Below are 13,218 nucleotides of genomic sequence, written 5' to 3'. Positions count from 1 at the left end.
AGGTAGGTGACACGACTAGAAGTTAGGTAGGAAAGAAAGAAAACTTCTTTTAATACAGGGTGACATGATTAAAAGTTAGAATAAGAGAGAAATAAGAGAAGGGGGAATAGAATAGAATAGAATAGAATAGAATAGAATAGAATAGAATAGAATAGAATAGAATAGAATAGAATAGAATAGAATAGAGAATAAAAGATAATATAGAATAGAATAAGAATTTAGAGTAGAACAGAACAGAAATTAGAATAGAATAGAATAGAATAGAATAGAATAGAGAATAAAAGATAATATAGAACAGAATAAGAATTTAGAGTAGAACAGAATAGAAATTAGAAATTAGAAATTAGAATAGAATAGAATAGAATTATTTACTGGCCAAGTGTGATTGGACACACAAGGAATTTGTCTTTGGGGCACATGTTCTTATCATCATCTTACTTGTAAACGTAAAATGATGATCGATCTATCTATCTATCTATCTATCTATCTATCTATCTATCTATCTATCTATCTATCTATCTCATCATCTTACTTGTAAAAGAAATAAAGTTGGGCATACAAATGTACAGATAAAAACCATTTGATCCGTTCATGGCGAAAGCCTTGTTCAAAACCGGGATTTCATCCATCATCTGCTCGTCTAGCTGCAGCATTGTTTGGCTCACAAGCGGTTTTTGGTCCCTTTTCCAGGCCCTGGCAGATGAGAACGAGTTTGTGCGGGACACGGCCCTCCGCGCAGGGCAGAGGATTATAAGCATGTATGCAGAGACTGCAATCGCCTTGCTCCTGCCACAGCTGGAACAAGGCCTCTTCGACGACCTTTGGAGAATCAGGTACGAGCCATGCTTCCAAACCTGGCCACAGGAGCTTTTTCCAAGAGGACAATGAAATTCCTTGTTTTTATTTGAAGACATTTCACTTCCCATCCAAGAGGCTTCTTTAATTCTGACTGGACAGTGAGGAATGGAAGGATTGATACTCCTTGCAGACCGCTGGTCATTTGCATCCTTTTAGAGAGTCGTTGAGGCCATTTGGAGTTTTTAATCTGTGTCCTCAAGATCACCAAAATTGTGCAAATGGGTGCGGAGCCTTCTTGGCTGCAGGATGTTTTCTGCCCTTCACAGGCGCAGGAATTCCTTCTGCAAGGAATATCAATCCTTCCATTCCACCCACCATCCGATCAGAGCTGAAGAAGCTCCTTGGGTGAGAAGCGAAACGTCTTCAAAAGAAAACAAACAAACAAAAGTCCAGTTGCCTCTCCAAAAAAGAAACTTTGGGACACTCACAGCCAACATCTGCAAACATTACCGTATTTTTCAGAGTATAAAACATACTGGACTATAAGACGCACCTACCTTTTTTGGTGAGGAAAACAAGAAAAATTTGTTTTTAATTTTTGTATTTATTGTTCTTAGTTGGCTGTAAACCGCCCTGAGTCCTTCGGGAGAAGGGCGGTATAGAAATTGAATAAACATAAACAACATAAACAAACAAAAGAAATCTGCTCCCAGCAATTTACCTCCTTGCAGCAAGCAGCAGAGGCCCGCACAGCAATAGGCCATGGCAATCCCTGCAGCCTGAAACAGCTGAGAGTCGGGGACAATCAGCTGGTGCTAATCAGGCTGTGCTGGAGCTGAAATGGGCTGTTTCTTCTTGCTGCTTGCTGCAAGGAGGTAAATTGCTGGGAGGCGGAGGCCAAAGGGTGGGGGCCACTGGGAGGGGCTACATTCAGTATATAAGACACACCCAAATTTTCACCCCGTTTTAGGTGGGAAAAAGATACATCTTATACTCCGAAAAATACGGTATTGTGCCGATTTATTTCTTAGGATTTCTGGCCCCAAAATACCGTTGGTTAGTATGGATTCTCACGGCCGTGTTTCGACTGCGTGACTCAATTTTTTGAATTTTTATAACCGCGCAAAAAGGTTGTAAAAACCATGTCCAGTCACACGACGACCCGACGTACGTCTGTAACAACTCAAGGATGGAAATCCCGCTTTCAGCGACGGCCATAATTTGAGAACTGCCCGCAGGCAACCTGAAAAAAACAACAACCCCGGTCTCTTTCACTCAGTTTTTAAACCCCATTGCCCTGCTTTTTCCTTCAATCCGCATTTTTGTGTTTTGCGAACAGATACAGCTCAGTTCAGTTGCTGGGAGATCTCCTGTTCCACATTTCAGGGGTATCTGGGAAAATGACAACCGAGACGGCGTCCGAGGATGATAATTTTGGAACAGCCCAGTCTACCAAAGTAAGTTATTGTAATGCTCTCTACATGGGGCTCCTTTTGAGGTGCACCCGGAGGCTTCAGTTAGTTCAGAATGCAGCTGCGCGGGTGATAGAGGGAGCTTCATGTAGCTCCCACGTAACACCACTCCTGCGCAGACTGCACTGGCTACCTGTGGTCTTTCGGGTGCACTTTAAGGTTTTGGTTACTACCTTTAAAGCGCTCCATGGCTTAGGGCCTGGGTACTTACGGGACCACCTACTGTTACCCCATGCCTCCCACCGACCAGTACACTCACACAGATAGGGACTTCTCAGGGTGCCGTCTGCCAAGCAATGTCGGCTGGCGGCCCCCAGGGGTAGATCCTTCTCTGTGGGGGCTCCTACCCTCTGGAACGAGCTTCCCCTGGGCTTACGCCAAATACCTGACCTTCGGACCTTCCGCCGCGAATTAAAAACATACTTATTTATTCGCGCGGGGCTGGCTTAAATTTTATTGGTTTTAAATTTTTACTAGTAATTTTTAGTGGGTTTTAGTTTTTATGTTCCAAAGTTTTAGGCCAATTATGTAATAAGTTTTTAATTAATTATTTTAATTGTATATTACATTGTTTGTTTTACCTGGCTGTACACCCCTGAGTCCTTCGGGAGAAGGCGGTATAATAATAATAATAATAATAATAATAATAATAATAATAATAATAATAATAATAATAATAATAATAATAATTATTATTATTAATAATAATAATAATTATTATTATTATTATTATTTTAAAAAAAAGTTAAAGAAAGGGTCAGGTCGTGGCCTGTTCACAACCGGGCCACGTAAGTGGTGGGTCGGCACGCACGTACTCGGCTCGCCTCGCAGAGCTGGCTGGGGAATTCTGGGAGTTGAAGTCCTCCAGGTTTAAAGTTGCCAAGGTTGGAGACCCCTGCTCTGGAGTGCTGTCCTATCTGCCCCTTTGCCATTGACAAACGATACACAGGTGCAGTAAGGGCCTCTGGTGGCTCAACAGACTAAGACATTAACACAGCTGCTTGTAATTACTGCAAGTTCAAATCCCACCAGGCCCAAGGTTGACTCAGCCTTCCATCCTTTATAAGGTAGGTAAAATGAGGACCCAGATTGTTGGGGGCAATAAGTTGACTTTGTATATAATATACAAATGGATGAAGTCTATTGCTTAACACAGTGTAAGCCGCCCTGAGTCTTCGGAGAAGGGCGGGATATAAATTCAAATTTAAAAAAAAAACTGTTGGTGCAGCGGTAGACGGTCATCAGCTTAACATAACATAACATAACATAACATAACATAACATAACATAACATAACATAACATAACATAACATAACATAACATAACATAACATAACATAACATAACATAACAACAGAGTTGGAAGGGACCTTGGAGGCCTTCTAGTCCAACCCCCTGCCCAGGCAGGAAACCCTACACCATCTCAGACAGATGGTTATCCAACATTTTCTTAAAAATTTCCAGTGTTGGAGCATTCACAACTTCTGCAGGCAAGTTGTTCCACTTATTAATTGTTCTAACTGTCAGGAAATTTCTCCTTAGTTCTAAGTTGCTTCTTTCTTTGATCAGTTTCCACCCATTGCTTCTTGTTCTACCCTCAGGTGCTTTGGAGAACAGCCCGACTCCCTCTTCTTTGTGGCAACCCCTGAGATATTGGAACACTGCTATCATGTCTCCCCTAGTCCTTTTTATTAAACTAGACATACCCAGTTCCTGCAACCGTTCTTCATATGTTTTAGCCTCCAGTCCCCTAATCATATTTGTTGCTCTTCTCTGCACTCTTTCTAGAGTCTCAGCATCTTTTTTACTTCGCGGCGACCAAAACTGGATGCAATATTCCAAGTGTGGCCTTACCAAGGCCTTATAAAGTGGCACTAACACATCATGTGATCTTGATTTTATCCCTCTGTTTATGCAGCCCAGAACTGTGTTGGCTTTTTTGGCAGCTTCTTATCTAACTGGCCTTTTAGAAACAAAACTAATGTTTTGGTTTTGGTGGGATTAAAAAAAAAGAGAAAATAACGGCTTTTACTTTCCTTTCTGATTTTTTTTTTAAAGTGGCTTTTTTTTAATTAAAATGTGTATTTCCAGGCTATCATTAACGCTCTCGGCGTAGAACGAAGGAACCGAGTCCTGGCTGGGCTTTACATGGGCCGCTCCGATACCCAGCTGGCTGTTCGCCAGGCATCGTTACATGTTTGGAAAATTGTGGTTTCCAACACCCCGCGCACTCTGCGTGAGATCCTGCCGACTCTCTTCGGCCTCCTGTTGGGATTTTTGGCGAGTACCTGTGCGGACAAGAGAACAGTTAAGTGTTTGGTGAACCGTCTGGTTTATTTCCGCCAGAAGTTCCTTTCCTTTCCGAACTACATGCTGCGTCTTTGTTTCTTTCGGGCCGCCCGAAATCTCTTCGTCTTAAGACCCTGTACAGCTAGTCCTCAATTTACGACCATCATAGATACGAGTCAGTGGCCAAGCATCCCAGTTTGATAGTCCTCGATTTACGACCGTCGTAGATACGAGTCAGTGGCCAAGCATCCCAGTTTGATAGTCCTCGATTTACGACCGTCGTAGATACGAGTCAGTGGCCAAGCATCCCAGTTTGGTAGTCCTCGATTTCCAACCGTCATAGATACGAGTCAGTGGCCAAGCATCCCAATTTGGTAGTCCTGGGTTTATAACCATCATAGATATGAATCAGCGGCGAAGCATCCCAGTTTGGTAGACCTCGATTTAGGACCATCGTAGATATGAATCAGTGGCCAAGCACTCCCAATTTGGTAGTCCTCAATTTACGACCATCATAGATACGAATCAGCAGCCAAGCATCCCAATTTGGCTCGTCCATGGGGACGTGGCAACAGCCTTAAGTGTGGAAAACAACCCTAAGTCCCCTGTCTTCAATGCCATTGTAACTTCGAATGGTCACTAAATGAGCGGTTGTAAGAACGAGGTTGCACGGGGGTCGATAATTCCCTTTTTGGGGGGGGGGGTGTAAAACGGCCAAGACGGAGAATTGAGAGACAATTCACGATTTTGACGAGCGGAGCAAATGACCAGCCAAAGATTGGGTTGACTCCATACGCTCACCTGTGTCTTTTGTTTCGGTGGGGAGGGCAGATTGCAGCACGGACGCTGGGGGATCTCGTCCGCAAGCTGGGGGAGAAGATTCTTCCGGAGATCATCCCCATTTTGGAAGAGGGTCTCAGATCCGAAAAAAGTGACAAGAGGCAGGGGGTCTGCATTGGCCTGAGTGAAATCATGAAGTCCACCAGCCGGGATGCAGTAAGTGAATTTCTCTGCTGATGCTCCCAGGGGTTGTTAAAAGATTGGGGTATGTAACCTACCATCCTTCCTTCCTTCCTGCCTGCCTGCCTGCCTTATAATCTTTCTCTTTTATCTCTTTCAATTTTTCTCCTTTCTGTCTTTCTCTTAACCCTTCCTTCCTTCCCTCCCTCCTATTCATCCTATTTTCTCTTCCTTCCTTCCCTCCCTCGCTCCCTCCCATTTACCCTATTTACTCCTTCCTTCCTTCCCTCCCTTCCTCTTATAATTGTTCTTTATCACTTTCAAATCTCCTTCCTTCCTTCCTTCCTTCCCTTCCTCCTATTCTTCCTATTTTCTCTCTCTCCTCTTTCCTTCCTTCCTTCCTTCCCTCCCTCCCTCTCTTATAATTGTTATCTTTATCACTTTCAATTCTCCTCCTCCTATTCATCCTATTTTCTCTCTCTCTCCTCCTTTCTTCCCTCCCTCCCTTTCTTATAATTGTTATCTTTATCACTTTCAATTCTCTCTCCCTCCCATTCATCCTATTTTTTCTCTCTCTCCTCCTTCCTTCCTTCGTTCCTTTCTTCCTTCCCTCCTTCCCTCCCTCCCTCTCTTATAATTGTTATCTTTATCACTTTCAATTCTCTCTCCCTCCCATTCATCCTATTTTCTCTCTCTCTCCTCCTTCCTTCCTTCTTCCCTCCCTCCCTCTCTTATAATTGTTACCTTTATCACTTTCAATTCTCGCTCCCTCCCTACATTATTCCTTACGGGGAAAATTCGTTTAGTCCTCCTCATTTTTGGGCCCTCCTCACGCATCCCGGAACCGATTCCTGTGGTTTATTGTGGGAAGACCTTCTTCTGAATATTCTGTTCGTTTTAAGCGAAGGAGGTGGAGCCTGTCTTCTGCCCCGCCCCGTTTATTCTCGCCAGCTCTTCTTCTGCTGCTGCTCTGAAGGCAGTTTCCTGCTCCTCGTTTCAGGTGCTGTGCTTTTCTGACTCTCTCGTCCCCACCGTCCGGAAGGCCCTGTGCGACCCTCTGGAAGAGGTGCGAGAAGCGGCCGCCAAGACATTCGAACAGCTTCACTCCACCATTGGATTCCAGGCCCTGGAAGACATTCTCCCTTTCCTGCTAAAACAGCTGGTAGGAATGGTGAACATCTGGCCACATCCCACGGCGTCTCTCGGAACGTCCCGGGTTGAATGGAAACATGGCACAATGAACCTCTGCCTGTTGGATGATTGGCTTGAAGGGGCGTCCGTTAGACAAGATGTTGGCCGTTGATTGGGTTAAGGCAGGGGTCTGGAAACTTGGCTCTTTTATGACTTGTGGACTTCAACTCCCAGAGCTCCTCAGCCAGCACTGGGAGTTGAAGTCCACAAAAGAGCCACGTTTGCAGACCCCTGGGTTAAGGGACCTGCTGTCCTTCAGGGTCCCAGCTGGTGGGATTTGAATTGGGACCCCAGCGATACCTGGTGAGCTTGGGGTTCCATGGAATAGAGAAGAGCAGAGTTGGAATTGACCTTGGAGGTTTTCTCGTCCAACCCTTGCTCAAGCAATATACCCGACCTACCATTTCGATCAAATGGGCTTTCCAATTTTTGTTCTTTTTCTTGGAAACGTGCAGTGATGGAGCACCCACATCTTCATTCCGCTGAACGAAGAGTTTCCATCTCTTCAGTTACTCCTTGTCCTGCCTTCAGGCGCTTTGGAGAGTTAATGAACTCTTTCTGTTCCTGCTCTTCTCTTCCTCTAGGAATGTGAGGAAACGTCAGAGTTCGCCCTGGATGGTCTCAAGCAGGTTATGGCTGTGAAGAGTCGAGTTGTGTTGCCTTACTTGGTGCCAAAGGTACATTTGGATCTCTTCTTTCGGTCCGAAAAGATGCTCGCTTCCTGTTCTGCTTCTTCCATGTCTAAATCTAACAGATGGATGGATGGAAATTAGATAGATAGATAGATAGATAGATAGATAGATAGATAGATAGATAGATAGATAGATAGATAATGGATAGATAGATCAATAGATAGATAGATGGTAGATAGACATAGATATAGGTAATAGATAATAGATAGATACATGACAGATAGATGATAGATATAGATAGATAGATGATAGATGGATTGATAGAGACATAGAGAGACAGGTAGAGATAGAGATAGATGATATATAATAGATAATAGATATGACAGATAGATGATAAATAGGTAGGTAGGTAGATAGATGAGAGATTGATAGATGATAAATGGATTGATAGAGAGATAGATATAGATGATAGATAATAGATACATGACAGATTGATTACAGATAGATGATAAATAGATAGATGATTGATAGAGAGTTAGATTGATAGATTGATATAGATAGATAAATTAGATTGATAGATGGATAGATAGATAGATAATGATAGATAGACAGACAGACAGACAGACAGATATATATTAGATTTATAGATAATGATGGTTTGATAGATAAATTAGATAGCTAGCTAGCTAGATATTAGATTGATAGATGATAGATGGATAGCTAGCTAGATAGATAGAGATAGATAAATTAGATGGATAGATAGATAGATAGAGATAGATAAATTAGATGGATAGATAGATAGATAGAGATAGATAAACTAGATGGATAGATAGATTGATAGAGATAGATAAATTAGATTGATAGATGGATTGATAGAAAGTTATAGATTAGATTGATAGATGATGGATTGATAGAGATAGTTAAATTAGATGGATAGATAGATAAATAGATATTAGATTGAGAGATGATAGATAGATGGATGGATAGATAGACAGATAAAAAAAGAAATGGTCATACTGGTTTTCTTCCTTCAACATTAAATACAAATACCTTTTCTCGTTTCCCTTAGCTTATTTCGCCTCCCGTCAATACCAGAGTCCTGGCCTTCCTGTCCTCGGTTGCTGGCGATGCTCTCACCCGGCACTTGGGGGTCATTCTGCCCGCCATGATGTCCGCCCTGAAGGAGAAGCTTGGCACCAGCGATGAACAGCAGGCAAGTTTGTTTTCAGCATGAACTTGATTTCAAGCTGCTCATAGAACAGCCAAAAGTACAGGTAGTCCTCGGCCTACGACCCCAACGGAGCCCAAAACTTCTGTTGCTAAGTGAAACATTTGCTGAGCAAGCTTGGCCCCTTCCTTGCTGCGGTTGTTAAGTGAACCACCTCTTGATTCAGTAACAACGCTTGTGTTACTGAATTAACCCCATGGACTTTGTCCAAAGGTCGCAAAACGGGATCCTGTGACCCCTGGGACAGCGCGACCGTCATAAATCTGAATCAGATTCCAAGCATCTTAATTTGGATCCCGGTGGCTACGAGTGTATGTGTGAAGTCCCTTTTTTGCAGCGCCGTTGTAACTCTGAATGTTCGCTAAGTGAACGGTTGTAAGTCGAGGGCTAAATGATAAAAGCGAGCAAAAGTCCCAGAAAAGCTTCTGACGCAGCCACGAATGGTGGGAAACCTCTTTATCGCAGGAGATGCTGAACTGCCAGGCTGTTATCCTGTCGGTGGAGGACGAAGCCGGGCAGAGGATCATCATTGAGGATCTCTTGGAGACGACGCGCAACGCCGAAGTCGGAAGGCGTCAAGCCGCGGCCATCATCCTCAACATCTACTGTTCCAAGACCAAGGCTGACTACACAGCCCATCTGCGCAACCTGGTCTCGGGCCTGATCCGCCTCTTTAATGACACCAACGCCGTGGTCCTGAACGAAAGCTGGGACGCCCTCAACGCCATCAGCAAGGTAAGGATTGGAAGTGGTCTTGGGGTGGGGGGGGGAGAGAAGAAAGAAGGAGTTAAGCTTTGGGGCAACGGACAATATTGAAACGGGTAGAAGAGAATCTTGGGAGCTCGGGGTTGAGCCATGGGGTCCTTGGTGCTCTCTGAGCCTGGTTGCTATCTTGCAGACATCTGGTTACCACATTGGGTAACATCATCAATATTAACAGGGAGCAAGGTTTGCAAAGAGGAGGAACACTCTGGAGTCCTCAGTGCTCTCTGAGCTTGGTTGCTTTCTTGTAGACGTCTCGTTACCACATTGAGTAACATCATCAGTACTAGTGGGGCGTGGGATTTGCAAGGTTCTGGAGAGCTGAAACATACAAAGAACGGTGGCAGGAACTGGGTCTGTCTAGTTTAATGGAAAGAAGGACTAGGAGGAGACGTGGTAGCAGTGTTCCAATATCTCAGGGGCTGCTCCAAAGAAGAGGGAGTCAATCTATTCTCCAAAACACCTGAAGGCAGGACAAGAAGCAATGGGTGGAAACTCATCAAGGAGAGAAGCAACTTAGAACGAAGGAGAAATTTACTGACAGTTAGAACAATTAACCAGTGGAACAACTTGCCTCCAGAGGTTGTGGATGCTCCAACACTGGAGGTTTTTAAGAAAAGACTGGACAGCCACTTGTCTGAAATGGGATAGGGTTTCCTGCCTGAGCAGGGGGTTGGACTAGAAGACCTCCAAGGTCCCTTCCAACTCTGTCATTCTGTCATGGATGGACGCTTCCTCATGCGATGGCATTCTGGTTCCTTTCCTAGAAATTAGACGCCGGCAGCCAGCTGGCCCTCATCGATGACCTCCACAGGGATATTCGTATCGTTGGCAACGATGCTGCCGGAGAACATGTTCCTGGATTCTGCATTCCCAAGAAGGTAACAGCAGGGGGCAGGCGAGGCTCCAAACACCAGTGACTTATTATTGTGGGGGTGGAGGGTGGGGTCACCCTGTTGGACGACTGTAGCGTGGACTCTTTTGGGATCATCACCTTGAAGGGACCTTCTCTTCCCACAGCATACTTGTCCGAAAGTTGCCCTAAAGATGCTTTTCTAAAGGCAGTTCCTCTGTGTCATAATCGATGTGGGTGTATGCGTCGTTATTTTATTTTATTTTATTTTATTTATTGGTCATGTTGATGCAGTGTATATTGGAGGTGGTGACCTCTCAAAGCTGCATGCAGCGGAATTTCATTTTAATGTATGCCGATTAGTGTACATTGAAAGTGACAATAGTTATTATTCTGCTAGGTTCTATTCTATATTCTATTCTCCTTTCTTATTCCTTCCTCCTCTCCTCTCCTCTCCTCTTCTCTCCTCTCCTATTCTATATTCTATTCTATTCTTTTCTCTATTCTATTCTATTCTATTCTATTCTATTCTATTCTATTCTATTCTATATTCTATTTTATTCTCTATTCTATTCTCTATTCTCTATTCTCTATTCTATTCTATTCTATTCTATTCTATTCTATTCTATTCTATTCTATTCCAATATTTATTCTATTCTATTCTATATTCTATATTCTATATTCTATTCTACTCTACTCTACTCTACTCTACTCTACTCTACTCTACTCTACTCTACTCTACTCTACTCTACTCTACTCTACTCTCTATTCCTGTGATGTGGAACCTATAGCCATATGAGTGGGCACACAAGCTCAGCTCCGAGCTGATTTTCGGGCCTTCTGGGCCCCAACAGAAGTAGGGAAATAGACTGTTTCCTGCCTTTGGAGGGCCTGGGGGATGGTGGGGAAGGCCCATTTTTCCTCTCTCACCTGGCTCCAGGTGCTACAAATAGGCAATCAAATCCTACGAGGAAACAATCAATATAAATTTTAAGGATGCAGACAACAAAGTTACAGTCGTACAGTCATAAGTGAGAGGAGATGGGCGATAGGAACGATGAGAAGACTAATAGTAATAGTAATGCAGACTTGGTGAATACTTTGACAAGTGTTGAGGGAGTTATTTGTTTAGCATATATCTAACCACTTGTCCGCCTTGTCTCTTTCCCTCCAGGGAGTGACCTCCATTCTACCTATGCTACGGGAAGGAGTCCTGACCGGCAACTCAGACCAGAAGGAAGAGGCGGCCAAAGCTTTGGGCTTGGTCATTAAGCTGACCTCCGCCGAAGCTCTGAAACCATCCGTCGTCAGCATTACCGGGCCCCTGATTCGGATCCTGGGAGACCGGTTCAGCTGGAACGTCAAGGTGGCTTTGTTGGAAACCTTGAGTCTCCTCTTGGCCAAGGTAAGCGAGGAAACGCTGGGAACGAAATCCCGAAAGAGCTTGGGTGGCGGCCCTGATAGCGCGGGCTTTAAAATGTGGCAAGAAAGGTTGCAAAACGAGGAATTCTGGGAGTTGGAAGTCCACTGGTTTTAAAAGTTGCACATCTCTGCTTTAAAAGCAATATTAGTGGTCTTTTTGTGTGCGTGTGTGTGTGCGATCCCGAGAAGACCCTAAAAGGTTTAAAGTTCCTTGCAATACAGTGTTGTGGTCCGCCAGCAGCCTGCGGAGCTAGCAACGGAGTTGGACAGCGATGAGGCTGAGGAAGAGCCTGGGCCAGTCCTGGAGGCTGGGGAAGGCCCGGATGAGGGCTGTACGTCAGAGGAAGAGGTGGGGCCAGGGCCATCGGGGAGTGATGTGCGGACTCCAGAGCCTCCAGAGACTGATAGTAATGAGGCAGAGGAACAGGAGGAGCCTGTTCGTAATGCACGCATGAGAAGAGCTGCCAGAAGGCAAGAGCAGCTCAAGCAAAGAGGACGACTCAGGAGTAGAGCCAAGAGATGATTGGCTCCTCCCATAAGGCTTAAAAGACCAGCAACAGTGTTTGGGCTCTTTGTCAGAAAACAACTTTGATAGCCTCGTCTTCTTATATTTATTTTTCTTTCGGTGTCTTCTGAATGTTTGCCAAGAAAGGCCTTTGGCAGTTTGCCTAATTGGACCAAGGTTTGCGATCGGACTGAGGAAATTGTGTTGGGAGGAATTTGCTTTAATTTAGTTGAACGCTGCCGAGAATGAAGTAATTCTCAGCTGTTCAAATAAAGTTTGTTTTATTACTGACTGAGTTTCCTACTGCCTACTTGGGCCTGGGTCACAACATACAGGTAGTCTTTGACTTCTGACTACAACAAAGCTCAACATTTCCGTTGCTAAGCGAGACAGTTGTTAAATGAATTCGGAAGCCCGTTTACGACCCTTCCTTGCTTTAGTTGTTAAGCGAATCGCTTACGTGATTGTTAAGTCAGTTAGTAACACAGTTGTTGGCTTGGCATAGCCCTCCACTTACAACCGCAGCTGAGCCGAAAACTTTGGTGGCTAAGTGAAATATTTGGTAAGTAAATTTTGACCCATTCTACAACTTTTTGTGCCACAGGTTGTTAAGGCAACCCCTGAAGTTGTTAAATTGATACCACGGTTGTTAAGCAAATCGGGTTTTCCCCCTTGACTTGGTTTGTCAGAAGGGGAATCGTCATAAATACGAGTCAGTTGCCAAGTGGCCGAATTTTCATCACATGAATCGGGGATGCTGCAGCGGTCATAACTGTGAGAAATGGACTTACCGTATTTTTCGGAGTATATTTCCCCCACCCTAAAAGAGGCTGAAAATTTGGGGGCGTCTTATACTCCGAAAAGGGACGCGGTGGCTTAGTGGGTAAGATGCTGAGCTTGTCAATCGAAAGGTCGGCAGTTCAGCGGTTTGAGTCCCTCGTGCTGCCGCATAACGGGGTGAGCTCCCGTGACTTGTCCCAGCTTCTGCCAATCTAGCAGTTTGAAAGCACGTAAAAAATGCAAGTAGAAAAATAGGGATGACATTTGGTGGGAAGGTAACAAGCGTTCTGTGGGCCTTTGGCGTTGAGTCCTGCCGGCCACATGGAA

General features: G+C 44.4%; 1 protein-coding gene across 2 annotated transcripts in view; it reads left to right on the top strand.

Annotated features, from left to right (window-relative positions):
* Positions 1-13,218, top strand: part of GCN1 (GCN1 activator of EIF2AK4) — an 80,733-nt gene that overhangs the window by 55,354 nt on the left and 12,161 nt on the right. For both annotated transcript variants that reach the window (XM_058158466.1, XM_058158468.1), the window contains exons 42-51: positions 691-833; positions 2,138-2,255; positions 4,361-4,576; positions 5,390-5,554; positions 6,519-6,680; positions 7,294-7,386; positions 8,411-8,554; positions 9,035-9,304; positions 10,099-10,212; positions 11,359-11,589. In XM_058158466.1, the coding sequence (XP_058014449.1) occupies positions 691-833; positions 2,138-2,255; positions 4,361-4,576; positions 5,390-5,554; positions 6,519-6,680; positions 7,294-7,386; positions 8,411-8,554; positions 9,035-9,304; positions 10,099-10,212; positions 11,359-11,589 (1,656 nt within the window). The remainder of the gene's footprint in view (positions 1-690; positions 834-2,137; positions 2,256-4,360; positions 4,577-5,389; positions 5,555-6,518; positions 6,681-7,293; positions 7,387-8,410; positions 8,555-9,034; positions 9,305-10,098; positions 10,213-11,358; positions 11,590-13,218) is intronic.

This window comes from Ahaetulla prasina, chromosome 15 (assembly GCF_028640845.1).
Source record: "Ahaetulla prasina isolate Xishuangbanna chromosome 15, ASM2864084v1, whole genome shotgun sequence".
Lineage (NCBI taxonomy): Eukaryota > Metazoa > Chordata > Lepidosauria > Squamata > Colubridae > Ahaetulla > Ahaetulla prasina.
Note: the sequence above shows the minus strand (reverse complement) of the source record. Positions and strands in the feature narration are given on the sequence as shown.